This window comes from Brienomyrus brachyistius, chromosome 3 (genome assembly GCF_023856365.1).
Source record: "Brienomyrus brachyistius isolate T26 chromosome 3, BBRACH_0.4, whole genome shotgun sequence".
Lineage (NCBI taxonomy): Eukaryota > Metazoa > Chordata > Actinopteri > Osteoglossiformes > Mormyridae > Brienomyrus > Brienomyrus brachyistius.
In genome coordinates, this window is record NC_064535.1 from 34,363,741 (window position 1) to 34,389,915 (window position 26,175).

Below are 26,175 nucleotides of genomic sequence, written 5' to 3' on the forward strand. Positions count from 1 at the left end.
CTGAGGTTATTATTAATAATTTATTTAAATTTCATATATTTTCGTAGGTTACAGTTTACATTTCATGACGATAAATACAGAGCACTACTAGTGTGGATCTGGGTGCGTATAAACGGCATATGAAGCGTATACATTTTCTGATTGCATTCTTTCTTTTTCAAATTTTTCAAAAACATTTTACCTTACATTATGTTTTTTTTTTTTTGTAAATACGATTAGACGGTATATTTCACGAAATATTTGCTCTACGTCTGAATTTTTCCGTAGTGAAGAAACAAGTACCGTTTTTATGTGGAAGATCAACGACAATGTAGTTAAGTATATGGTATGATAGCCTATATTTCGCGGTGATCGTTTGCTCCGCCAGTCACCTTACAGATCGGAGCGTCTTTTTTTGCGCGCCTCCGCGCACAGGATGCGCGTCGCCGCTTTCAGGCGGGGGTCTCAAACACTGCAGTGCATGGTTACGGGTCTGCATGCAGAAGGTGAACTGACGCTGCCGGGCGAACCTCCTCCTCCGAAATGAGCTCATTCGCAGGCCGTATGAGAGAGTACCCCACCATCTCCCTGGACCGCTTTGACAAGGAGAACCTGCACGCCAGGGCGTATTTTTTATCGCATTGTCATAAAGGTAGAAATAAATGATCCGTCTCCTCTTATGCGCGGCGTGGACGCTTTTATGAAGTAACCGCAGTGAAATGCTGTCTTGTCATTTCTTCTCTCCAGATCATATGAAGGGTCTCAAGGGACCTTTACTGAAAAGAAAGTTAAAATTTAGGTAAGTTCCATCTGTTTTACCAGTGGCTTCTTACTGCTGTTTTTTCTGGGTATTTATTTGGAGTCACTGGGACAGCATTAAAGTGTTGCACATGTCTGTTTAGACAATAAGAAGATGACTGGCTCTCCATTAAAGCTATTGTAATATAATGTACTGTCAGCCATCTGTCATTCGCATGTAATTAATGAGATTGGTGTTTTCCAGTTTAACAGTGAAGCTGTACTGTTCTCCTGTATCTAAGGAACTTTTGCTGAGTAATCCCAAATATCTATTCTGGGAGAAACACGTTGTAAGTATGCAGCTGATCAGGACTGCACTGTTTGTCATTTCATACAGCAGTGTGCTAACCATCACTCAAACCCCCCATACATGTGGGGCCCCCGAGGTGTGGGCCCTCTGCTGACCATAAGCAGTCATTATACCAAATATTAACTAAATATTAAACAAATGCCTTCTTATTTAGGAGATTGTAAGGCAGCATGTTCTGCTAATCTGCTAGCTAGCTACCATCTTCTGATTGCTGGAGTCAGGGGGGTCCCCTCATTTCTCTCTGTTCCAGGTTGCCCTCGAACTGGAAAGTCCGACTCAGATCTCGCTGGTTGATGAAATCTCCGGAGAGGTAGTAGTATGAGCATATGAACATGCCCTGAGGTACATCTCCCCACTGCAGATCCGCAGATTCTTGCTGATTTCTGTGTCCTGTGATTCGACAGAAAGAGGATGTGATGGTGACCCTGCTTCCAGCAGGGCATTGCCCCGGCTCCGTCATGTAAGGAAAGCAGAAATATCGCTTTGACTTTCCTTCAAGGATTAGGACACAGCAAGCGATATAGAGCATGTGTGCTTGCTGTGGCCCCCAGGTTCCTCGTGGAGGGTGACCGAGGCACGGTGTTGTACACAGGGGACTTCCGGCTGGCTGTGGGCGAGGTGTCCAGGATGGAGTTCCTGCACTCTGGCAGCAGGTCGAGCAGGATAACTGTGCCATTGGATTCTCTGATCATCTACATTTATGGGGGGTTCTACTCACTCTCACATGTTGTGCATCTAGGGTGAAAGACGTCCGGACTGTTTATCTGGATACAACTTTCTGTGATCCCAAGTACTTCCAAATACCAAGCAGGGTGCGTCTCAATCACTGATCTGGTCCCATCTCAGTCCCAGGTCCGTCTCACATTACTCTCCATTCTGGCATTCATCACTAGGTGATGTGAGTCTTTATTTCTTGTTTTAGGAGGACTGCTTGGATGGCATTAAGGAGTTAGTGAGGTCATGGATGTCTATCAGCACTTACCATGTGATTTGGCTTAACTGCAAGGCAGCCTACGGCTATGAATACCTGTTCACCCACCTCAGCGAGGAATTTGGATGTCAGGTGAGTCTGCAGTTCCTGTGGCCCGACAGACTGGTTATTTGTAGAGATGCACCGATTGACCGACCAGGAACCGGAATCTGCTGGTTTTCAGCGTGCTTAACCCAGGCCAGAGAACAGCCGGTCAGGCTCATATATTTCCAATACCAAACTGTTTTATGCATGCACCACATGTCATACGCACAGCAGTGCAGGTAATAGCCTCACAGCGGTGTGCAAGCTCACAGTCACTGTGAGTGAATTTCTTCACTGTGAGTGAAGACGACACAAAGCCTGCAATTTGTAATACATGTAAACCAAAGTAAACCGTGGGGGAATCACCATGGAAACGTGGTGAAACATTGGACGTAAACTTTCGACTTGTTATTAAACATCCATCCATTCATTCATCCATTTTCCAACCCGCTTAACCTTCTGGGTCGCGGGGGGTCAGGAGCCTATTCCGGAAGCTACGGGCACAAGTTATTATGCATATAATCTTGAAAAGGAATAATCATTAAAATAGCAAAGCTAGGAAAAGTTTTTGTCCTGTGACAGAGTACACTTCAGTTTTATTCGGAGGTTTGTACCCTGTGCACTTTTTCATTTTAAGACGAGTAAAAAAAGAGAAAAACGGCAACGTCGTGTTCTTTGGTTCTTTTAAACAAACTGGAAAATGATGTAAGTAAATGACATTTGTTTTGTTATTTAAATTTGTTGCACCTGCTCTTGCTTGGTGAAGTAAAATATGTCAGGAAAAGTTGGGTGTACATTTAACAGGGTCCACATTTAGTGACGGAGGTTGGCTGTTCCTGCATCTCTCACTAACAACCTTTAGGTCCATGTGAATAACCTGGAGATGTTCAGGAAAATGCCGGATATCCTGTGTCACGTGACCACCAACCGAGCCACACAGATCCACGCGTGTAGGCACCCCACGGTACCGAGTCTCGCCGGTATCTCCCGCTCGCCCTCCTGCCCGCTCAGGCTCATGGTCCCGCTCGCCCTCCTGCCCGCTCAGGCTCATGGTCCCGCTCGCCCTCCTGCCCGCTCAGGCTCATGGTCCCGCTCGCCCTCCTGCCCGCTAAAGCTCATGGTCCCGCTCGCCCTCCTGCCCGCTCAGGCTCATGGTCCCGCTCGCCCTCCTGCCCGCTCAGACTCATGGTCCCGCTCGCCCTCCTGCCCGCTCAGGCTCATGATCCCGCTCGCCCTCCTGCCCGCTCAGGCTCATGGTCCCGCTCGCCCTCCTGCCCACTCAGGCTCATGGTCCCGCTCGCCCTCCTGCCCGCTCAGGCTCATGGTCCCGCTCGCCCTCCTGCCCGCTCAGGCTCATGATCCCGCTCGCCCTCCTGCCCGCTCAGGCTCATGGTCCCGCTCGCCCTCCTGCCCACTCAGGCTCATGGTCCCGCTCGCCCTTCTGCCCGCTCAGGCTCATGGTCCCGCTCGCCCTCCTGCCCGCTCAGGCTCATGGTCCCGCTCGCTCTCCTGCCCGCTCAGGCTCATGGTCCCGCTCGTCCTCCTGCCCGCTAAGGCTCATGGTCCCGCTCGCCCTTCTGCCCCCTCAGACTCATGGTCCCGCTCGCTCTCCTGCCCGCTCAGGCTCATGGTCCCGCTCGTCCTCCTGCCCGCTAAGGCTCATGGTCCCGCTCGCTCTCCTGCCCGCTCAGGCTCATGGTCCCGCTCGTCCTCCTGCCCGCTAAGGCTCATGGTCCCGCTCGCCCTTCTGCCCCCTCAGACTCATGGTCCTGCTCGCCCTCCTGCCTGCTCCTGTTCACGCTCCCTCCCTCTCTCACTCCCGCTCCCAACTATTCACACTCCCACCCACTCCTGCATACGCTTCCGCTAGTTTATGCTTGTGCCTGTTCCACTTGCGCCCGCGTATACTCCCTCCCACTCATGCTTCTGTTCCCGCCTGCTCACGTTCCTGCCCACCTGCTCACGTCCCCCCCCTACCTCATGTCGGGCCAGGATGAAGAGTTCTTCAGAACCAGTCGCCTGCCATGTGGGATGACGGCCCCGGACGGCACCCCCCTGCACATCGTCAGCGTCAAGCCCTCCACCATCTGGTTTGGTGAGAGGTCCAGGAGGACCAGCGTGGTTGTGAAGTATGGCAGATGTGCTCCCAGGATTCCCTGCATCCCTCACGGTTGCTCGTTGACTATGTAACTGTCCTGCAGTTTGGTGTAGCTCTAACTGTCAGCCTCACTCAGTCTGACTGGTGTTTCCACTGCTATGGATAATGATGTAGGATCTGTCCCCAGAACAGGGAGAAGCTCCTACAGAGCCTGTTTTTCCTTCCATTCATCTTATTCAGAGGTGCGAACTGTGCAAGTGAAATTACATGCATGTGCAGACCCTTCTAAATAATCACAGTTGTTACTACGGCTCATGTTCAGTTAGCGGGATAATTAGCTTTATTTGTAAAGCACTTCAAACAACTTTATGGACCAAAGTAGATAACAGAGAGCAGTTTGATTTCCCTTACAGCTCATTGATTTTCTCTCGCACGTGTGCCCTATCAATATCCACCCAAATGTCATCCCTGTGGGCAGAACTGTACAGGAAGTTAAAGACATGTGAGTATGACATGTGGCACTGTTGACAGTGGCACCAGGTGTGTCCCCAAACTGGCTTCCCTATCATCCATGTTTCATGTATGCAGTTTAAGCCACGCGTGTTTCATTTCAGATTAAAACCCATGTGTCGGGAATATTCCGGAAGGACGGGGATTATCTACAAGCCACTCGGCATTCTGAAGAGAGCAAGAGTGGACTATACAGTGGAAGGTACTGCAGCTGATGCACTGGCCAGGTGCTGTAAAGTCTGCCTGCTAAATGTGCCTGATGTTGTGATTCTATCTGCATACCACTAAGATCCCGACAGTGACAGCGAGCTGTTTGATGATGAAGAGCTTATGCCTTGGAGGAGGAAATTCCCACGGACGTTTCAGCTCCTGCCTCTTGAAGCCCCAGACCCAGAGGGGGCTCCCCGCTTCGCAGGGGGCCAGCCTGACATGCAGGAAGACCAGACACCCGTCCGTCAGACAGGGAACTACATGGACTGCACCGAATCTAATGACGATGATGATGACGAGCAGGAAGAGGAGGAGTTTCTGGATCCTGCGGGTCCCAAGGGGGCGGGGCGAGAGTCGCCCAGGTGGGAGGCGTTCTTCACAGCCGAGCCGGTGATGACGGACGAGAGCTCGGAGCCTGAGGGTAGCCAGAACAGCCGGACGCACCCAGCGGGGGAGGCGGGCTCTCTGTCGCCGAAGCTGTTCAGCGACTCAGATGACGACTCTCCACTTGACCCCGCCCACGACTCCACCCATAACCCCGCCCAGTCCATCCCTGCATCTGATCCCAGATCTGAAGCCGGGGGCCAGGACTCAGTGACGGAGCAGTAAGGAGCTTCACACCTGGACCACCCACTCCCCCTTGCTGCTATTAAAGCAGCGCAGCACAAAAGCAGAGATGCTCAGAATTGTCAGAATATGGTAAGAACTGGACACTGACGGCAAATTGCAGGATGAAAGCGTTTGATATCCGATTCACTGGGGCACAAATGCAAACCACTGACAGACATACTGACTGTTTGTTTTTATCATACCTCATTTATTTTACAGTGGCTGAATATAATTAAACTATTCATAAAGATGCTTAATAAAGATGCTTAATCTTGTGAAGGGTACCAAAGCAGGCTTTTTGTATCCATTTTCCAAACATTAATATATTTTCAGAACAGAAATATGTCACATATTTGCCTTCTCACTGGTCTCTGTAACCTTTCGTTATTCATTATTTTGCAGATTCTGTGTCATTCTCTGCTCTCATTCCACAGGCTACTGTGTTTGTTTGTTTGTTTCTATTTTTACTTCCTTCAAATAAACTTCTTTTCAAAATTTGGCGGTCAGGGTCTGTATTACGCTCAGTCATAAGAAGGTGCCAAAGTTACATTAATATAGCGCTTTTCAAGACACTCAAAGCACCTTACAGAACCAATGGGGAGCCACTTCACCCACCACCACTGTGCAGTCCCCACCTGCATGATGCGGCAGCAGCCATTCTACACCAGTACACTCACCACACAGTAGCTATGGTAGTGAAGGGGCAGGAGAGAATTCACCAATTAGGTATAAGGGATGAGTAGGAGGCCAGGTTTCATAGGGCCACAGTGGGCAGTTTAGCCTGGACATCAGAGTACCACTGCTACTCTTTCAAGAGGAGCCCAGGGATCCTTCATGACCTCAGAGGGTCAGGACCTCGGTTACGCACCTCATCCGAAGGATCATGCCATTATGTTGGCTACCCCAGCACCTCTTCCAGTAGCAGCACAGCTTTTGTGGTTGGTTTCCCATCCATGTACTTCCCAGGCCCAGTCCTGCTTAGCTTCAGCTAGAATACCCAGTCTGAAAGGCAGCTGGCAAGACTGCCGACACACAAGCTTCTGACAGGGGCCAAGGAGAGTCCTCTGGAGGTTTCTGGGCCGAGCCTTCTGCCGTTAACAGCTTGCCTAAAACCCCCCAGCTGTGCCAAATTGCTGCTCACTTTGAATCACATGATGCTTAAACAGGATCTGGCGTGGAGGACCTGCGGCAGGTTTACAGGAGCTTAAGTGAAGCAGACGCTTGGTTAGATGTACAGAGAGGTGGCATGTGCAGCCATTCACTGTTAGGGCTCTGGGCAGGTGGAGGATGAGACCCCCCTCCAGCTGAATGCCAGGTGTCTGACGCCTTACCCCTGACCCCTCCCCTCGACAGCATCACCATACATCCCTGAAATTTAATTTAATTTAATTTAATTTTATTTTAAATGTAACAGTTTTGTGTCCCACATACCCATATAAACAGTTCACTTACTGCAGTTTCAGGGGGACCTGCAACATGTTCCATCTACATGTTCCAGCGACAGGCTGATGGGAGTGTGCATACAAAGCCCCAGTGCATTTTGGGAAAGTTGTGGAAAGTTATGGACTATTTACATTGCCTAATGAAAAGACTGAATCAATATTTCATCACTGGGTCTTTGTTTGGTGCATGTGTGTCATGCTGGAAGACAATGCATGGGGCTATTTTCGCCCCACTTTTATGTGTGTTATGGTACAGGAGGTTTCCTGAGGTGCAAACTTCATTCTGCTTGTGTGGAGATGTAATCGCCCTTCACTCTAGATAGATAGACTTTCATGTCTTCTCATGAAACACAGACACACATAAGACCTGTAGACAGTCGGCCTCAAAATAAGGACAGCGGCTTCCTTTATTTTTGCATTTCTGTCAGTGGGCTTTTGTCCAAGCCTCCATTAAATATTCACCAGCCCCCCCCAAATTGGATGGAGGTATGAGGAATACCTGAATGTACCCCAGTCAAGGCGCTTTTATTGTGGAGCATGAATATTTCAGCATTTGTAACTGAATAACAGCTTGCTGTGTTGTTAGGCTGTGCATTGCCGGCCAGGGGCCCTTCGGGTTTCGTTGGAGACCCATCACTTACCCTGGTAACCCAAGGCGGCATGCTGATTGGCCCCTGACGGCGTGGTCACCAGGGGGACACCTGAGTAAGCAGACACTGCACTGGGCCCCCAGTGCGTTCGCTCGTTGCGGGGAGGAGGCGGTGAGGTCTGGACAGCTTGGTAGAGCACGGCCCACCCCATGGCAGGTTGGAGCTGGCATTAAAACCCTACCCCTCCATTTAAATGCCCCGCTAGCTGGCATGTTCTGAGGCGTGGGTACAGGCAAAACGCACATTGTGGCCCTCCCTCTGCACCACTGCACCCCCGCGATGCATGGACTCCCGTGTGCTGCCCTGCGCCATTGCTTTGGCAGCTCCGCCGATGCCTGCGCCGAGCCTGAGGCCCCCGGGGCTCCCCAGGAGGAGGCTGTTGCCACGCAGCCGGGATGGCAGGAGCCAGAGGGGCCCCAGGGCCACCACGCGGGGCCCCTCCTGGCCAATGGTTCTGGCTGTGAGTCCAACGGCCACAGACGCCTGTTCACTAACAGAGCTTGTACTTCGGGTTGGAGCCCCTGCCAGCACGAGGGGACAGATGGGAACCCACTCACACGGACTAACTGCCCCCAGATACCTCGGCCCTCCATCATCAGGCAGCTTAAGGTGAGTTACACTATGATCAACACAGTATTTTACACTGTTAGCTGTGCTGTGTATAATACATTAGCTGTCATAGTTGTGTTCTGCACAGTAAAATATCCGCTTTAGCTGTTTTCTGCAGAGTATGTTACCCTGTTGGGGTATTGACTTTTGGTCAGATTTTCAATATTGGACAAATTGGCAAAAATTAAATCAATATTGGCAAAGCCTTGATTCAATGCTGATATAAAGTGAAACATTGAAGAATGTTGAATGTTGTTTCAACCTTTTTGTCTGATACGGACTGAATGTCATTTCAACATGTGTGTGTGTGTGTGTGTGTGTGTGTGTGTATCTGAGAAGGTTCCCAAGTTTCATCAAAGGTTCGGAGTGATATTCCTCCTGTTAGGGGCGCAGTGTGTGTCTCACAGTCAGTGTCTACCGCGCTCATCCTATCTTGCTCTCCACTTCCACCTCGTCTGCTCTCCATGTGCGCATGCATGTAATAATGTGCTTGCAGCGGGATCACATGTAACTTATTTACCCATAAAAAAACAAATGATTCTGATTGGCTGTGAACTAGGCGGAAAACTCCAGCCTGTATGCCTCTGCCACGCCCATTAATTCCGTATAACGGGACACCCCAGTGGGTGTTATCCCTTACATCTTAGCGTGAGAAACACAAAGTGTGACAAGGCGTGTGAACTGATTGAAATGTGTGTCTCACGGTCAATGCATGAAGTACCGTTGGACTTAGAGAGGCGTGGCCATTACAGAGGGTCACATAGTCACGCACTGAGAGCATGGGAGTCAGTAAAACTGGCTTTACACCATGACCCCCACGGATGCTGACCCCCCCCCCCCCACACACACACACACACACACACACACACACCCTCCAGTTTACCCAATACTGTCAGGGTTACAAGATGAGCTGGTGAAACACTCTGATGAATGAAATAATGCTCTTATTCTATCCATCCATCCATCCATTTTCCAAACCGCTTATCCTACTGGGTCGCGGGGGGTCCGGAGCCTATCCCGGAAGCAATGGGCACGAGGCAGGGAACAACCCAGGATGGGGGGCCAGCCCATCGCAGTGCTCTTATTCTAAATGACTTATAATTGTGCCGTACTACATCACTGGCAATGCAAACCAAGTGCTCCATCACTATGAGAGAGGAACCAACAGCAGACCAACAGAGCAGCACTATCGAGTGGCCAACAGCCTCTGGGAATTTGTGGGAAAGGGACTTGTGGTGGTGGGCAGGTGTTTGGGGTGACGGGGTGAGGCAGTGGGGTGAGAAAACGGATGAAGGGGTTACAGCAGAGGGAGAGTACCGGACGTAGCGCCCCTTAAAGGGCCGCAACCCAGCGAAGCGGGGGGGGGGGCCTGTCGGCATGGTTGCCCCCTACTGGGATGTCATGTCAGCTCCTCACTCAGCATCTACCCCTGCAGACGCTGACATATCAGCCCCATCACTTCAACTGAAGAGCAGCTTCCACTCATTTCTGTGCCGCCTGCAGTGCCTCGCTGTCCCCAGTTTAAAGCGTGTTTGTCTTCGACATGCTTTGGCAGCTGAGCCTAAGCCCCCAGCCACCTCAGGAAAGCAGAAGCTGCGGTTCGTTACCACCAACGGCCGCCAGCTGTGAGGCCCCACCCAGGGGCTCCTTCTGCTTGGGGGGCACACGTGTACATTTGGGCTCACAGCACACCCACTGCCAGCTTCTAAGCTGAAAGCCAGTTAAGAAAAGATACAGGGCTGCTATTGCAGTAACAAGGCAGAATGTAAAGTGTCTGCTGCAATGTCTGTAAGTCACATAAGGGTTAAAAGAAATATTAAATACCAACAGCACTGATGCCTATTAAGTTGTTGTTTAATTCAATTCAGTTTAATAACTATTTATATAGCGCCTTTCACAACACGGATGGCCCTGATAAGAGTATGTGGCGGCAGGCGTGTCAGGTGTGACTGCATTAGTGTCACATTCTGTCCTGATAACAACTTGGATACTTTGAAAACATCCCGCCACTGAAACAGTCCTTTGAAGTGTGTTAATGGTGCTCATAGTTATTGACAGACATACTGATAATGCAGGAGGGGGGGGGTCTCATTGTACACTTAGGCCAGGGACGCGCCGGCCGGGTGGCGTGTGCACCGCGGCTGCAGAGCAGGCCAGTTATCGGTGCAGGCCCGTGTTAACAGATCAGCTGCACTGCCTGCGTGAGACGCACGGATCAGGCACGGGACATGCCTCATGGCAGTGGCACCTCCTCTGGAGAGTCGCAGTGGCACATGTTTGTCACGCCCACTGCAGGTTATAATTATGTTACATTATTATTATTATTATTATTATTATTATTATTATTATTATGCCCTGCGATGGGCTGGTCCCCCATCCTGGGTTGTTCCCTGCCTCGTGCCCATTGCTTCTGGGATAGGCTCCGGACCCCCCGCGACCCAGTAGGATAAGCGGTTTGGATGGATGGATGAATGGATTATTATTATTGCGGTGTGGACAAATGCCTAGATCCAAGCTTCAGTAGTAATGTGGGAGATGTGGACAAACACGGGAATCTACGCCACAACAGTAATCAGGTGATGTGTCACAGTAGTAACGCAGATGGTGTGGACAAACGTGCGGGTCTGAGCCTCAGCAGTTACACTGGCAGTGTGGGCAAACGTGCGGGTCTGAGCCTCTGCAGTTACACTGGCAGTGTGGGCAAACGTGCGGGTCTGAGCCTCTGCAGTTACACTGGCAGTGTGGGCAAACGTGCGGGTCTGAGCCTCAGCAGTTACACTGACAGTGTGTGCAAAAGTGCGGGTCTGAGCCTCAGCAGTTACACTGACAGTGTGTGCAAAAGTGCGGGTCTGAGCCTCAGCAGTTACACTGGCAGTGTGGGCAAACGTGCGGGTCTGAGCCTCTGCAGTTACACTGGCAGTGTGGACAAACACGTGGATCTGAGTCACAGAAGTAATATGGGTGTTGTGGACAAATGCTTGGATCATCGCTACAGTAACAAAGTGGGCGGTGTGGACATATGCGTAGATCCATGCTGCAGCCGTAATGAGGGTGATGTGGACAAACATGGGGATCTGCGGCACAATACTAATGCGGGTGATGGGATGAAACGCACAGATCTGTCTCACAATGGTAACGCAGGTGATGTGGACAAACACCCGGATCCATGCCGCTGCAGGTGCCACACACACACCACACACACAACCTGCAGCTGGTGTGTCCTGGCCCTTAGCCTACAGGTGCTGACAGACTCTAATAAATTAGGAAAGTGTTTATTTAATATTTAGTGACTATGTGTGGCCAATAGGGGCCCCCAAATCTCAGGGACACCACGCAAATGCATGGTTTCTGTAGTGGTACACATCACTGCTGGACATCACATCACTAATGGACATCATGTACCTCATATGCGTGGTTTGTATAGTGGTACACATCACTGCTGGACATCACACCACTGCTGGACATCATGTGCCTCATATCTGCTCTCCTCATGGTTGTCTCTGATCAGGACTCACCATGCCAGGTGGATGCCACCGATGGGCTGCGCCACACGGGGCTGGGGGATGAAGAGGAGCCGCCCTCAGGTACGGAACACACCGTGTGATCTCCGAAGACGCCCTGGGAACACTCAGTCAGCTGAGCAACGTGAAAAATGCCTTAGTGGGGAAGCTGGAGACATCGTCCATCAAATATAATAATTAACACCTGTGATGCAGCTGCACATGCAGATGAACAATCCATGAATCCACAAAGAAAAGACATATATTAAGTAAGGAATAATTGACGACGGGCCGTTGAATTATTAAAAAATAATTCACACCCGAGGAGGTTACACCTCGGGTGTGCATTATTTTGTAATAATTCAACGGTCCGGAGTCAATTATTCCGCTTATACTACGGTTGCCACACCTCAAGACATCGATCAGATGATATATTTCAAGGGATTCGTCCGGTTTTTCTACTTAAATCGCTATTGTGAGTAGGATTATTTCTTCCGCATCTCATCCAACGACTCTTTTGCTAGTTCCAAAACGTTATTTTAAAGCTGGCAATGGAGGCTTGAGCCGTTGATAGCAGAATAATACAGTTAATAATGAAGTTATTAGAAAGAGAGCGAGAGAGACAGAGAAACAGAGAGAGAGAGAGAGCTTGTATGAATTAGGCTACCTCTGTGTGTCCCTCAACAGTGTTCTGAAGCACCGTCTCTAAACTGTAAGTCTGCTTTAAGATGCAGCGCTGTTATTACCTCGCTAGTGAGAAATGTCATGTGTAGCCTTTAAGTTGCTACACTAGGCTAACTGATAAAATCGTCAGGGCAGCGCTGACAACACGTTTTTGTGTGAGTGTGTAACCGTAGTGTGCGTGTGCAAGGACGTGTGATTGCAGTAATGAGACAGAAAAGCTTGTGCATGTATATTTATTCATTTAATTATTTATTCGTTCGTTGCATTTTTCTATTTATTGCAATATTACAGTTAACTATGCGAAGTGATATGGAACTGTAATGCGGTCAAGAGAGCTGCCTGGAACTACGTTCGCCGTGCGTTTATCTGAAAATAATTGCACACCTCAGAACGTTCGTCAGCCAATCAGATTCAAGCATTCAACGGTCCCGTAGTATAAGGAGCAATACGTAAGGAATCTGCATGACTATTTGGTCAAACCACTGAAATAAATCACAAACTACTCTAGACAGGTGAATAAAACTGCAGCTTCAGAGCTCACTGCTTCCTGTGGCCATCGAGTTCCATCTTTAATGTCACTTCCCCTGAGTCAGGCCCTGCTTCTCTGCACCTTCCACCATGGAGAACCTGCTCCTTCCCCATAGAGTACCCCCCCCCCCCCAAACGTCCACCTGACCTGCCAAACCCCCGTCACAGTCTGCATTCTTTACCATCTCCATTCACGTGCAGATGTCACGTATTAAGCATGAATCTTACTAAAACAACATAAAGGTGTCCAGTGGAGGGCGCTCTGGTGCCTATGATGTGGGTGCCCCCCGGGTGCCCCTCTTCCGTGTCAAAGTGACTGGAAGACATATGATCCTCAGTCTGAGCAAGACTGAGCAGGTTCATACTGCAACAGGACTTGACCTTGGTAACATTCATGTGGACCAGCACTGAATTCATTGGTCTGCAATTTAATATTTTATTTATTTAGCAAGTGATTTTACTATATAATACAAATATACTGTATACTGTTATTGTTAAGAATTTCCTGATTTCATATCTCTGCCATGGATCCATGTGTGTGGAGTTCTAATGATCATCTAATTATAATTAGATGAGTAGAAGAGTAGGGTGAAGAACACGGTGAGCCTTGTCATGGTGGGGTTTCCTCTCGGTCTTTGCTTTCTTCCTGCTTTAAAAAAATCATACTGAAGTTATTTAGAGCTACCAAATTTCCCATAGGTCTGCATGTGTGTGTATGGTGTGTGTGTGTGGTGTGTGAGTGTATGGTGTCTGAGTGAATGGTGTGTGAGTGTGTATGGTGTGTGAGTGAATGTTGTGTGAGTGAATGGTGTGTGTGTGAATGGTGTGTGAGTGAATGGTGTGTGAGTGTGTGTGTGTATGGTGTGCGAGTGAATGGTGTGTGAGTGAAAGGCGTGTGAGTGAATGTCGTGTGAGTGTGTGTGAGTGAATGGCGTGTGAGTGTGTGTGAGTGTATGGCGTGTGAGTGAATGGCGTGTGAGTGTGTGTGAGTGAATGGCGTGTGAGTGTGTGTGAGTGAATGGCATGTGAGTGAATGGCGTGTGAGTGTGTGTGAGTGAATGGCGTGTGAGTGTGTGTGAGTGTATGGCGTGTGAGTGAATGGCGTGTGAGTGAATGGCGTGTGAGTGAATGGTGTGTGAGTGAATGGTGTGTGTGTGTGCCCTGTGATGGGTTGGTCCCCTATTCTGGGTTGTTCCCTCCCTTATGCCCATGGCGTCTGGCACAGGCTCCACACCCCCTGCCACCATGAACAGGACAAACGGTTACAGAAGATGAATGGATGAATTTTCGACATCCCTGGATCTGATGGTATGGGAAGTAAATCAGTCCCAACCACATAACGAATCCCAAATTAACCCCATCACCTGCACCCGAGCCGTGTTTGCTGTTAATTAAAGTGAGTTATTCTTAGCCAGTTGTCTTCTGTGTTAAGCAGAACGCCGGTTTTCCCTCGTGTCATGAAAGCGCAACTGCAGGATACATTCACGCTCCGGTTTGGATTAACGCTCTCGTGAAAACAGCTCATCTGCGTGGCCATGAAATTCTGGGTAGTGACCAGGCAATCTTGTTTACAAACCACGTCGCTTTGTGTTGTGTAAGTGAGTTCTCGGTGAATGTGCTTGGTTCGCGGTGCAGTTTCAGTCGTTTCTGCTACCTTTCACCCCCATAATGTGATGTAACATAAACATTTCCTGCCCAGACCACGGAAAGCCGCGGCGCCATGATAACTGTTGCCGCGGGGGTCATTGTATCACCTCTGTCACAGGATGGCTGTCTTTAGGGAGAAAACAACACTGATTTTATTTTAAATCCTCCATCTGTATAGCAGAGCCAGCCGACTGAGGGCTTGATAATGAGATGAGTAGAAAACCATGGGAAGAGATGCGGCAGTGATGTCATAAATGACCTCAACGATGGAGACCTTTTCAGACATGATGCATGGTGCAGGAGGTGGGGGTATTTCAGGGGTCAGTGAGGGGGGGTGAGGGAGGGACTGTGCATTGTGCACAATGTGGGGGTATTTCAGGGGTCAGTGAGGGAGGGACTGGGAATGGTGCAGTGGGTGGGTTGGTATGCACGAAAACATAGAATGATGTAGGAAATTTAGAATTACAATCACAATAATAATTCATTTAATTTCATTAATAATCCCGTAATCGCAGTAATGCACTGCGCATGGTGATTTGATGTCGCTCCGCTGACATCATGCATCCTTATACACTATAATAATTTAGAATGATTGGCCGCGTCCCTCCCCTCCGGGCGGCGCCCGGCCCCCGCGCCCCGGTTAAGAGTCACCTTCCGCCTCCGCTGCCGGTTACTGTCCCCTAAGCGTGGAGTAGCCGGCGTGCTGAACGGGGGAGCGGCCGCTCAGCGCGGCGCGGACTATCAGGTGCGGCTTCGCGTTCGGTTATACTCACTGCCTGCTACATTTAACGATCTTTATCGTTCTTACTGTACTTTGCTTTTAAAAGCGCAGCTTTGCGCTGATGAGCGTGTTAGAATAACTTAAAGACCACACGTGTATTTATGCTGAAACGTGAAGGCATTGCACTAACAGCACATGGCTCAAAACGACGTTAATATCAGTTTAGATCCGTCTTCTGCCGTTTTTATTGAATTAAATGAACTTTAATGGCATTTTAGAATGATGTTTTGTAATGTTTAGTAAAGATAAAGCGTTTCGGGAAGTTAATGCAGCGTTTGTGGCATGACACATGTCAAACGGACTTTCCCCGAAAGTTCAAGCATCTCCGTGCGTTTCTGTATTCAAAAACGTAAAGGTTTTCATTACTCAAAATACAGTTTTAGTGTTTAATATTTGTACAACTCGAGGATGTTTAACGAATACGAAACCAATGTTTAATTTGAAATGCAAACATATTCATACTAACATAATCAAGACGAGAGGTGGAAAATTCAGGTCCAGAAAGGACAAATCCAAACGAAGAATTTGCTTCATCTTACCAGCTAAGTACTCTGTGACGGTGACTCTTTAGGTGAAAGAAATCTTGGTTTGGATTTTAACCATTTCCACCTCTGTTAAAGACGCACGAAACGCATATGTGCTCTAATTTTAATTAAAGAAAGATAGATGTTTAGTAAAGATCGCTTCCTGATGTCTGTAGTCCAGTGATGGTGGACTGGAATTGTGTTTTAGGGCATGAAACTGTCACAGCGATGGGAAGGGTCTCCTGTCCTGTCTGGGTGACATGCTTTCCTGGTGACTTGACGAGTCTCTGGTCATGTTTGAACCGATCGTCTAGGGGGTGGGGGGTGGGAACCATTACCACCTGGTCTGATGATTCTAATTGGGTTACTGGGGAGGGGGGACAGTTTACTATGACAGATGGTGTTTCTGAGGTGTGGTGGTGTCCTGCAGATGAGACCCGAGACCCTCTGTTCTGTCTCGGTGTGTGTGTGTGTGTGTGTGTGTGTCCACAGAGACACTGTCACTTGTGCGTGTGCCCGCCTCCCCAGGGACTGACTGATATGACTAACTAAAAGTGTTGTGTAAATTTTCCAAAATTTACATTTAGTTTGCAAAATTCCCCTCAAATTCCAAAATGTAGGATCTTAATGAGAGATTTTCAGCGTGGATATATTATCATGCATTTTCATACCTAACCTTAAGATCATTGGGATGAATTTCATGGCCTGATGGTCGATTTGGGGATTTAGGCTTTGCAGCATCTGTGATCCGGGGCCAATATTCTGGGCTATTTGCCTACTATAGATGCACAGCAAGCATCAAGATGAACCTGGATGTGTTTCGCTCACTGACAGCGTGAGTCATGTGACTTCCTGTGCGTCAAACAGTCCATTGCAGATCTTTGTCAAAACAGTTCGTCAGTTTTTTTTCCTCTAACATCTCTGCAGAACCAGGCATGTAAAGTTAGGGGCAAGGGTTCATCACTACCAACTCGGTGGAAATTGTTTGGAGCAATACATACATGCATAGGACACGCGGGATATATGGCGTTAATATAGTGGCACTGAGAGGCCCTGGACAACCTCAACATCCATGCCTCCACTTCCTCCAAACATTTTATATCCATGTGTATCGATGCCACAAACTGCCTGCACACTCTTCCACTGCTGCAGACCTCAGTGTCCTCCTGCAGTGTCTCTCTCGACATTCACAGCCGGCTTTATGCATAGACTATGCTGGGCTGACACTGGGGCCCCAGCCGCAGACACTGGGATCCTGCAGACACACCGCAGACACTGGGGCCCCGCAGACACTGGGGCCCCGCAGACACACCGCAGACACTGAGGCCCCGCAGACACTGGGGCCCCGCAGACACACCGCAGACACTGGGGCCCCGCAGACACACCGCAGACACTGAGGCCCCGCAGACACTGGGGCCCCGCAGACACACCGCAGACACTGAGGCCCCGCAGACACTGGGGCCCCGCAGACACACCGCAGACACTGGGGCCCCGCAGACACACCGCAGACACTGGGGCCCCGCAGACACACCGCAGACACTGAGGCCCCGCAGACACTGGGGCCCCGCAGACACACCGCAGACACTGAGGCGCAGACACACTGCAGACACTGGGCCCCCGCAGACACACCGCAGACACTGAGGCCCCGCAGACACTGGGGCCCTGCAGACACACCGCAGACACTGAGGCCCTGCAGACACTGGGGCCCCGCAGACACACCGCAGACACTGAGGCCCCGCAGACACACCGCAGACACTGGGGCCCCGCAGACACACCGCAGACACTGAGGCCCCGCAGACACTGGGGCCCCGCAGACACACCGCAGACACTGAGGCCCTGCAGACACTGGGTCCCCGCAGACACACCGCAGACACTGAGGCCCCGCAAACACTGGGGCCCCACAGACACACCGCAGACACTGGGACCCCGCAGACACTGGGGCCCCGCAGACACACCGCAGACACTGGGGCCTCACAGACACTGGGGCCCAGCAGACACTGGGGCCCTGCAGACACACCGCAGACACACCGCAGACACTGGGGCCTCTCAGACACTGGGGCCCCGCAGACACACTGCAGACACTGGGGCCCCACGGACACACCGCAGACACTGGGGCCCCGCAGACACACCGCAGACACTGGGGCCCCGCAGACACACCGCAGACACTGGAGCCCCGCAGACACTGGGGCCCCGCAGATACACCACATACACTGGGGCCCCGCCCTCCTTGCCATAAACCGAAAGGTTGGTTAAGTGGGCCTTACCAGAGTGTCCATACTGCCGTCAGCCTGGGGGGGGCTCAGGTAAGGTAATCCAACCTTGCCAGCATTGTTCAGCCAAAGCATTCAAACTGCAGACTGAAGGAGCCGGTTCATCTTTGGCAGCTGGGGGCAGGCGGGGGACTGGCGAGAGGAGAAAATCTCCTGTGATCTTTGTTTGGAGAAAAGGCCATTGTGGCTCCTGGGACAACGTGCTCTTTACTGGTGCTGCCCAGAGGTACCGTAAGAGATGTAACTGACAAGGCTTTATTTCCTAAGTCATGCACGTTAAACTTCTGTTCTCTCCTCTGAGATCAGTGGACACCTGTGACCAGCTGTCTTGGGGTGACTGGCTGCGTAATAGTTATGTTTTTTGTTCTCTTCTTTGTGTGTGCTGCTAAATGCAGTGGATGTTCGTAATCACCTTCAGCACTGCAGGTAGGGCAGAAGTAATGGAGAGCATGTTTCAGGAAAAGGGCAGAGACACGGAAGTCTCCTGAATGCACCTTTCACACCATAGGGTGAAACGTCTGTCCTAATCTCGACTTCTGCTTTTCAATGCAATCAGAAAACTAAAATTGCTGCCATTGTTGGGATTAGTGTTTTGACCATTGAAACAAATGGTCGTTCTCCACAGAAATATGAGCACACGTGTGTGTCTGTGTGTGTGTGTGTGTGTGGGGGGGGGGGGGGGGCTGGTTACCTGCATCTCCACACTGGCACTGGACCATAAAAAACGGGTCCAGCACGGCAGCTCAGAAAAGCTGGGCTGAGAATTTGGAACCGTACCATCAGCTGTTGTGTCCACACCTTCCGCGTACCTGGAAAATCCAGTCCATAACCAATTTGTATTCTGTGGAAAAATAAAAATCTGCCAGATTTAATAATAAAGTATAAATATGTCGCAGGTCGAATTAAAAAACATAATATTGTGACACTTGAGTGATGAAGAGATCATGAGGCGCACTGCAAAGTTCAGTTTTTGGCAGATTTTTATTGCACAATCCTTAAAAGGACGGCAGGAAATATACTCACACACACAGACAGGAATGAAATGCAGAGGAGAGTCATACTCTGTAAACTTTTTTTTTTCGGTTCGACTTATGAAACATTATAATCTGAAACGGATCGAAATAAATCTAAAAGGCCAAATGCATATGGACCTTTACCTTGCTCACTTCTGCCTGCGTTAAATTTCAAACCGATGGAAACGCGCGCAGGTTCTCAGAAAGCACCAAGCGAGTAAGTGTGTGTGCAACTTTGTGTGTATGTGTGTGGCTGTGTATGTGTATGTGTGTGGCTGTGTATGTGTATGTGTGGTGGGTGACATTAGTGGCAGTGACAGGTAGGCCAACCTCTGCTTAGTGTGAAAGGCTTTTTCTTCATGCCTGGATGACAAACTCGCAGTAATGAACACTTGAGGCACAGTGAGAAACCGAGAAAATGACCGACACTGGGATACTTGAGGGAGCCATTTGATAAATTATGAAAATAATGGCTACTTCCTGCATGTTCAATGCTCAGCGCCAGGCCAAGGCGTACAGGATGGGTGTAAATGTTGCTTTAAGACATTCGTGAGCCTCTCTTCATGCGTCAGGCCACGCTGGCTGTGGCGTGAGGTAATGCTGACATGACCGTCTTCACACGCATGTTTGTCCTGGCTCCCACACGCATTTTCATCTCGCGCGTTACTGCGGTCCGAAAGCCGTGAGTGTCGAGCTCAGCCTCCCCGCAGCGTGTAGTGAGAGAGTGGCCGGGGCGAGCCGTGACCCAGATGCAGCTGGTTAGACCTCAGGCACATTCGCACCGTGGTCTGACCTCAGGCTCAGGAGGCAGGCGGCCTTTTTTGCTTGCACTCCTCTCCCATCAACAAGCTTCCTTGAGCAGGAATTTTAACTCTGTTTTTTATTTTAACTGGACTTTTCGGGAGCTGAATGAGGTGCTGTCTAAACAGCTGGTTTGCAGAAACATGTCCTGCACCCCTCATCACCAGGCTCCATGTTTAAGTGAGGCCCCTGTTTCTGTGGAACTGAAGACCTTTCAGAGAGAAGGGACCCACCATTACGGTACTCCTGGCCTAAACTAACACTGATCCAGCCCAGCGCTGGATAAATAAAATAATAATAAAATAATATAGAAAACAATATCTAAAAATAGAATATGAAACAGAAAACAAATAATAGAATATTTTTCTCCAAACTGAGGGAAACATGTTCCAAGCTATCATCTATGTGTATGTATGCTTGTGAAATTAACGGAAACGATGGCGTTAAGTCAGATTGTGCTTGATACAAACGTGTTATCCTGGGGACAGCGTAAGACATGTGATTTTGGTTGTTTTCAAAGGAGGACAGTCAGAAGATGCTTTTTGCTGCAGGGGTATGAAAATATCCACAAACATAATTACAGGATTTTAGGTTGAGATTCTGAATGGGGAGATGTCAACTCTTTGATAGCAGACACATGTTTGAACTAACACTGGATGTAACCTTGCGACCAGCGATGCTTTTGAGAGTTTCTCGATATGCATTCTTGACTCTGCTGGTGTTCTTTTATCTTCTGTTGCCAAAGATCAGCTCTACTGCTAAGCACACAGCTAAGCATAGAGGATGGTAAAAGGCATTTGGTGAGACGCTTGTGCATTATCTCATGGTGACAGATGCAAAGCAAAATCATATTTTCAAATGTAGTGGTGAGAAAACAGTTGAATGTAGCAGAGTAAATGTAATTTTATCTTTAGAGATTTGCTCAAAAACATTTCCCCTCCTGAAAATGACGGTATGTAACAGAGTAAATATTGCGCCTTTTTACCCAGTACTGCTTTTCTGCGCATGACACGAAGGGCAAGAGACCAAAGGACAGGTGTTCACCACAACGTCACTCATTGGCGCCATCTTGGAACCTTGTTTTATCCGCATATGCATGTCGCTGCCTTCCAGAAGGTGGTCTCCACACCGCCACGTCTTCTGGGAGCAGCGGGGGCTGAATCCTTTTGTCTGGGGCCCCATCTAGTCATTTTGGTGTGGAGTCCAGCCAGGTGTAGCTGGCGCGTGCTGAAGGCCAGACGTGAAACGAGCCGGTGTTTGTGGGTATTTCCGTGCAAAGTGCCTCTAGCTGTGATCCGCAGAAGGGCCTGTCAGTGTTATGGCAGTAACAGATCTCAGTGTGAGAGGCAGGCAGTTTTCCACAGAGCTAAAACCCCAGAGCCGTGACCTGTGTGCGCCGTAATGATTGGCCCGCTGCTGAGCAGGGTGGGTTCTGCTCTCCTACAGGGGGACTGATTGGACAGGAAGGCAGCTGCTTGGTGCCAGTGGGTTTGCCCACTTCCTGGAGTCAGGCAGGCAAAGCAGGACCCATCTGACAGCTAACCTGAGGCCCTGTGACCTATGAGTACTGTGTGCGCTGTCTGAATTTTCCATTTCCTGTGTGGAACAGGAAGTCACAGTCACAGATGCTCCTGGGGGAGGGGGAGGGGGAGTGCAGAGAGGTATGGGGCACGTGCCGCACTGAGCAAAATGCAGCTGCCTCTCTGGTGACCGAGGCCTAAGCAGACAGCTCAGCCCGAAAGTAGCTTCTAGAAGTTAAAAGGATTTTTTTCAGTTTTTCATAATAACAGAATGTGCTTTGGCACCATAAATATTGATTATACTGCAAATAATGCATTTTTTTGTCACGCAAAGCAAATTTTTTGTTTGGCTGGGGTGAAATGTTGTGTGACGACCTCTAGTGGAGACACAGAATCACTGCATTGCTTCGGGATCATCATTCATACTTTAATGTAACAGATTCGGCATCAGCAATCTGGCCCGGGATCCTCTAACATCCCCTCAGTGTATCAGTGAGGGTTTTTATCTACGTGCGAGATTAACAGAAATGAAGGAGAAGCGTGCAGATAGGCGCCGTGAACAGCGGATTTTGTACGCACGACTCATGCCCCAACTGCTCAACATGCAGGCAGGCTGTGAGCGTCTGCGGTCAGTAGAACAGAGCTGTCCGTGCACAGCGGTTAACCAAGCGTGTCATGGTGAGCGAGCTCTTAATGAGCACAAGCAGTGAGAGTGATACAGTCTGCCAGCGCTCTAGATAACACACCTGTGGTCAGGTTATTCAGGAACCAAGCAGGAAGGAGGCTGATTCAGCCTTAAAAACACAAGGGAATCCCCTGCCCTGTGCCCTGTGATGCGCTGGCATCTCGTACAGGGTGTCCCCTGCCCTGTGCCCTGGGATGCACTGGCATCTTGTACAGGGTGTCCCCTGCCCTGTGCCCTGTGATGGACTGGCATCTCGTACAGGGTGTCCCCTGCCCTGTGCCCTGTGATGCACTGGCATCTCGTACAGGGTGTCCCCTGCCCTGTACCCTGTGATGGACTGGCATCTCGTACAGGGTGTCCCCTGCCCTGTACCCTGTGATGGACTGGCATCTCATACAGGGTGTCCCCTGCCCTGTGCCCTGTGATGGACTGGCATCCCGTCCAGGGTGTCCCCTGCCCTGTGCCCTGTGATGGACTGGCATCTCGTACAGGGTGTCCCCTGCCCTGTACCCTGTGATGGACTGGCATCTCATACAGGGTGTCCCCTGCCCTGTGCCCTGTGATGGACTGGCACCCCGTACAGGGTGTCCCCTGCCCTGTGCCCTGTGATGGACTGGCATCTCGTACAGGGTGTCCCCTGCCCTGTGCCCTGTGATGGACTGGCATCCCGTCCAGGGTGTCCCCTGCCCTGTGCCCTGTGATGGACTGGCATCCCGTACAGGGTGTCCCCTGCCCTGTGCCCTGTGATGGACTGGCACCCCGTACAGGGTGTCCCCTGCCCTGTGCCCTGTGATGGACTGGCATCTTGTACAGGGTGTCCCCTGCCCTGTACCCTGTGATGGACTGGCATCCCGTACAGGGTGTCCCCTGCCCTGTGCCCTGTGATGGACTGGCATCTCGTACAGGGTGTCCCCTGCCCTGTGCCCTGTGATGCACTGGCATCTCGTACAGGGTGTCCCCTGCCCTGTGCCCTGTGATGCACTGGCATCTCGTACAGGGCGTCCCCCTGCCTCATGTCCTATGCTGTCTGGGACAGGCTCTGGGTTCACCATGACCGCCTACAGGATATATGGGGTGTATCCACAGCTGATTAGCTTCTCATTGGTAGTTGGGCACCTCTGAAGTGGAGTGTTCCTGCTGTGCCCTCAGATCAGTGCCAGGAGCAGACCTCCCTGCCCAGGGCACACAGCATTATGGCCGAGCCAGACTACATGGATGACGACTGTGACGACCTCATCAGGCCCAAGAAGCTGGTGAACCCGGTAAAGACGTCCCGTAACCATCAGGACGTCCACAGGGAGCTGCTGATGAACCAGAAGAGGTGCGGGTCTCGTCAGCTGATCTCAGTGTCCTCACTATGCTGTTAGCTCTCTCGTCAGCTTCAGCGAAGGTTCACACTTAAGTTTGCTGACCTTAAGTTTGCTGACCTTAAGTTTGCTGACCCGGAAACTGCTTCTCATCTCAGTACTTAGCGTGGAATTCCCCGCAGTGTGATGAAGCAGCTGTGAATTACGTTAGGTCAACGGGTCTAAACGCTAATGCAAGGTATATACATACAGTACTGTGCAAAAGTCTTAGGCAGGCAAAGAAAATGATGTTTAGATTATCCTCGTGTTGGTGTAAAACTATGATATGATGCCTGTCAAAGTGTGTCAGCTTAGCCGTTTCAGAACCTCTGCTAAAATCATCCTAGTATTTGCAGTGACCGTCCAGTGCAGCCATGTATTTTTTTACTTGGCCACTAACACACCTCATACAGCTAGTCAATCTGTCACTGACTTTTTAAACCAATATATTTCATTATTTAATTGAGCTGTTGGTGAAATTTAACAAAATCATGGAACGGCTGAGGTGCCCCTGAGGAGAAGTTTGGGATCTGAAGCGGTGTTCATCTAGCCATCCAACTAGATATCAGTAACTTTTTAGAAAACAGAAAGAGATTATTACTAGTTTTTATTGTGTTACTCTTATTTTGCACATCTTCTATTGTTAAATTATGTTTTTTGTTCTAAGCCACTTCCTACCCAGATAAACAGCTTTAAACATTTCTTTGGACTGCCTAAGACTTTTGCACAGTACTGTAGATACTTTTTTTAAGCTACTTGTTTCTTGTTAAAAATGTCATTATGCCATAACCAATCAGAGCTTAGATTTCAGTGAGCAAAATATCTTAACCAATCAATGATCAGAGCTCATCAGGTGTAAAACCTTAACCAATCAGAGCTTAGAGCTCAGTGGGGTCCACCCAGGTGCCACATGCACTGCCTGTGTTACCCCTCCCCCCCCCCCCCCAGGTGACACATACATGCACAGCCTGTGTTACCCCTCCCCTCCACCCAGCTGACACACGCGCAGCCTGTTTTACCCCCCCCCCCCCAGATGACACATACATGCACAGCCTGTGTTACCCCCCCCCCCCCCAGGTGACACACGTGCACTGGGGGTTACTGGTCCGATTCGTCGTGCCTGTCTGCAGAGATAAGAGCCCTCTCTGAAGGCTTTGGGCCTGAGGCTGCTGTGACTGTGCGGGGCACTCCCAGTCACTCCCAGTCACTCCCAGTCACTCCCAGTCAGTGCCAGCCAGTGACACTTACAGGATGCCCTGTATTACCCCCCCCCCCCCCTCCCCGTCAGGGGCCTGGCTCCTCAGAACAAGCCGGAGCTGCAGAAGGTTCTGGAAAAGAGGAAGCGTGACCAGGCTGTCAAGCAGCAGAAGGAGGAGGAGGAGGCACACAGGAAGCAGTCAGATCTGGAGGTGGAGCTGCAGAAGCGGCAGCAGAGGCTGGAGCAGGTATGGCTGATGGGGGCGGGGGGAGTGACGTAGGTGGGGCAGGGGGCCGGAGGGGGCACAGGGTAGTGACTGTATGTCTGACCTTCAGATGGAGCTGCAGCAGCAGAGGGATGAAGAAGAGCAGGAAAACGCCCCTGAATTCATTAAGATGAAGGGCAACCTCAGGAGGACAAGACAGGAGGCGGGGCCACAGGAGGCGGGGCCTCAGGAGGCGGGCTGCTAGGGGCCCCTGCTGCCCTGGCGATGGGGAGGCAGTCTGTCTGATGTGTGGAGCAGTGGACTTCATGTAAATGGGGGCCTGTCACATCAGTGTTCATATCCAAACCCCACCCCACCCCCAGAAGCTGACCTGCTGCTGTCACAGCGCCACCTGGAGGAGAGACGTGGTTGATGTGATGTGTATGGGCGGGATCTCGGGCACTTGCTGGACGCCTCAGTGCCGCATAGATGTATGTAAAGCCAAAGCTGTGACCTGGATGCTTTCTGAATGCTTGTACTTTTAGGACTTTCTCCTCTGGACCCACGGGATCCTCCCCAGCCGTGCATCATTCTGGGTATGATAAGAGTAGGAATTTTTATGTGCTCGGACAGATGCTCTGAGACGTGATTGCTGCAGCCTCTAGCTGCAGGAAATGCCAGTAAAGATCAGAAGAGGCATTTTCTTGTTGACCTTAGGGCTGTATGGGAGGGACATGGAGTGAAGGGGACTGCATCCCTACCTTCATCTCACCCTGACTCTGCTGCCTGTCCAGCCATCGCTGACCACAGTCTTATCCCTTTGCTTCTTTAAAATGCTTTTTTGCTTAGAGCACAGGGTAACAATGCATGTTGCAAGTGCCAGCTAAGCTAAGCTGAGCATCATGGATAAACGCATGAGTTCGTCTGCTGTGACTATATGAGGAACGAAATCTCCAAAGGCCACAATTACCCGGTTCTGATGTCTCTCCCAGCTGAATTCTTTACTATTATCTTGACATAAATTCTGCTGTGAGGTCTGTCATGCCTTAGCACTGAAGTGAGGCTCCAGGAAGTGCAGTATCATGTATGATCAGGAGATGGCAGCATATCACACATCACCTGTTTGGAAATTTCAACTAATTTCAGGAAGCTGATATCAGCCGGATGTAAAGGTCTTGTTAAACATCCTGTAGCTTTAGTTTGTTTTCTTCATGGCTGAAAGAAATAAAGCCTGCTTTTGAAA

General features: G+C 50.1%; 2 protein-coding genes across 4 annotated transcripts; both read left to right on the forward strand.

Moving 5' to 3' along the window:
* Positions 1-203: 203 nt before the first annotated feature.
* LOC125739542 (protein artemis-like) lies at positions 204-6,024 on the forward strand. 3 transcript variants are annotated; one of them, XM_049009760.1, is made up of 14 exons: positions 204-631; positions 727-778; positions 983-1,067; positions 1,338-1,397; positions 1,492-1,547; positions 1,639-1,740; positions 1,827-1,899; positions 2,010-2,150; positions 2,965-3,066; positions 4,095-4,288; positions 4,388-4,442; positions 4,614-4,702; positions 4,815-4,912; positions 5,000-6,024. In XM_049009760.1, the coding sequence occupies exons 1-14, from the start codon at positions 523-525 to the stop codon at positions 5,527-5,529; spliced, it is 1,746 nt and encodes a 581-aa protein (XP_048865717.1). In that variant the 5' UTR covers positions 204-522; the 3' UTR covers positions 5,530-6,024. The 3 variants fall into 3 exon arrangements, with proteins under 3 accessions (XP_048865717.1, XP_048865718.1, XP_048865719.1); XM_049009761.1 differs by having other exon boundaries at positions 4,095-4,231; XM_049009762.1 differs by lacking the exon at positions 983-1,067 and having other exon boundaries at positions 592-631.
* Positions 6,025-15,208: 9,184 nt separating this feature from the next.
* Positions 15,209-26,175, forward strand: LOC125738239 (protein FAM107B-like). The gene is made up of 4 exons (XM_049007017.1): positions 15,209-15,334; positions 23,333-23,504; positions 24,818-24,974; positions 25,063-26,175. Exons 2-4 carry the CDS (start codon positions 23,377-23,379, stop codon positions 25,195-25,197), a joined length of 420 nt encoding a protein of 139 aa, XP_048862974.1. The 5' UTR covers positions 15,209-15,334; positions 23,333-23,376; the 3' UTR covers positions 25,198-26,175.

Bases quoted from the DNA above. Each gene is read 5' to 3' on its own strand.
- LOC125739542 (XM_049009760.1), top strand. From the start codon at position 523: ATGAGCTCATTCGCAGGCCGTATGAGAGAGTACCCCACCATCTCCCTG. The intron at 632-726 runs GTAGAAATAAAT...TCTTCTCTCCAG, and splicing joins TTTATCGCATTGTCATAAAG to ATCATATGAAGGGTCTCAAG. The intron at 1,068-1,337 runs GTAAGTATGCAG...TCTCTGTTCCAG, and splicing joins TATTCTGGGAGAAACACGTT to GTTGCCCTCGAACTGGAAAG.
- LOC125738239 (XM_049007017.1), top strand. From the start codon at position 23,377: ATGGCCGAGCCAGACTACATGGATGACGACTGTGACGACCTCATCAGG. The intron at 23,505-24,817 runs GTGCGGGTCTCG...CCTCCCCGTCAG, and splicing joins CTGCTGATGAACCAGAAGAG to GGGCCTGGCTCCTCAGAACA. The intron at 24,975-25,062 runs GTATGGCTGATG...TCTGACCTTCAG, and splicing joins GGCAGCAGAGGCTGGAGCAG to ATGGAGCTGCAGCAGCAGAG.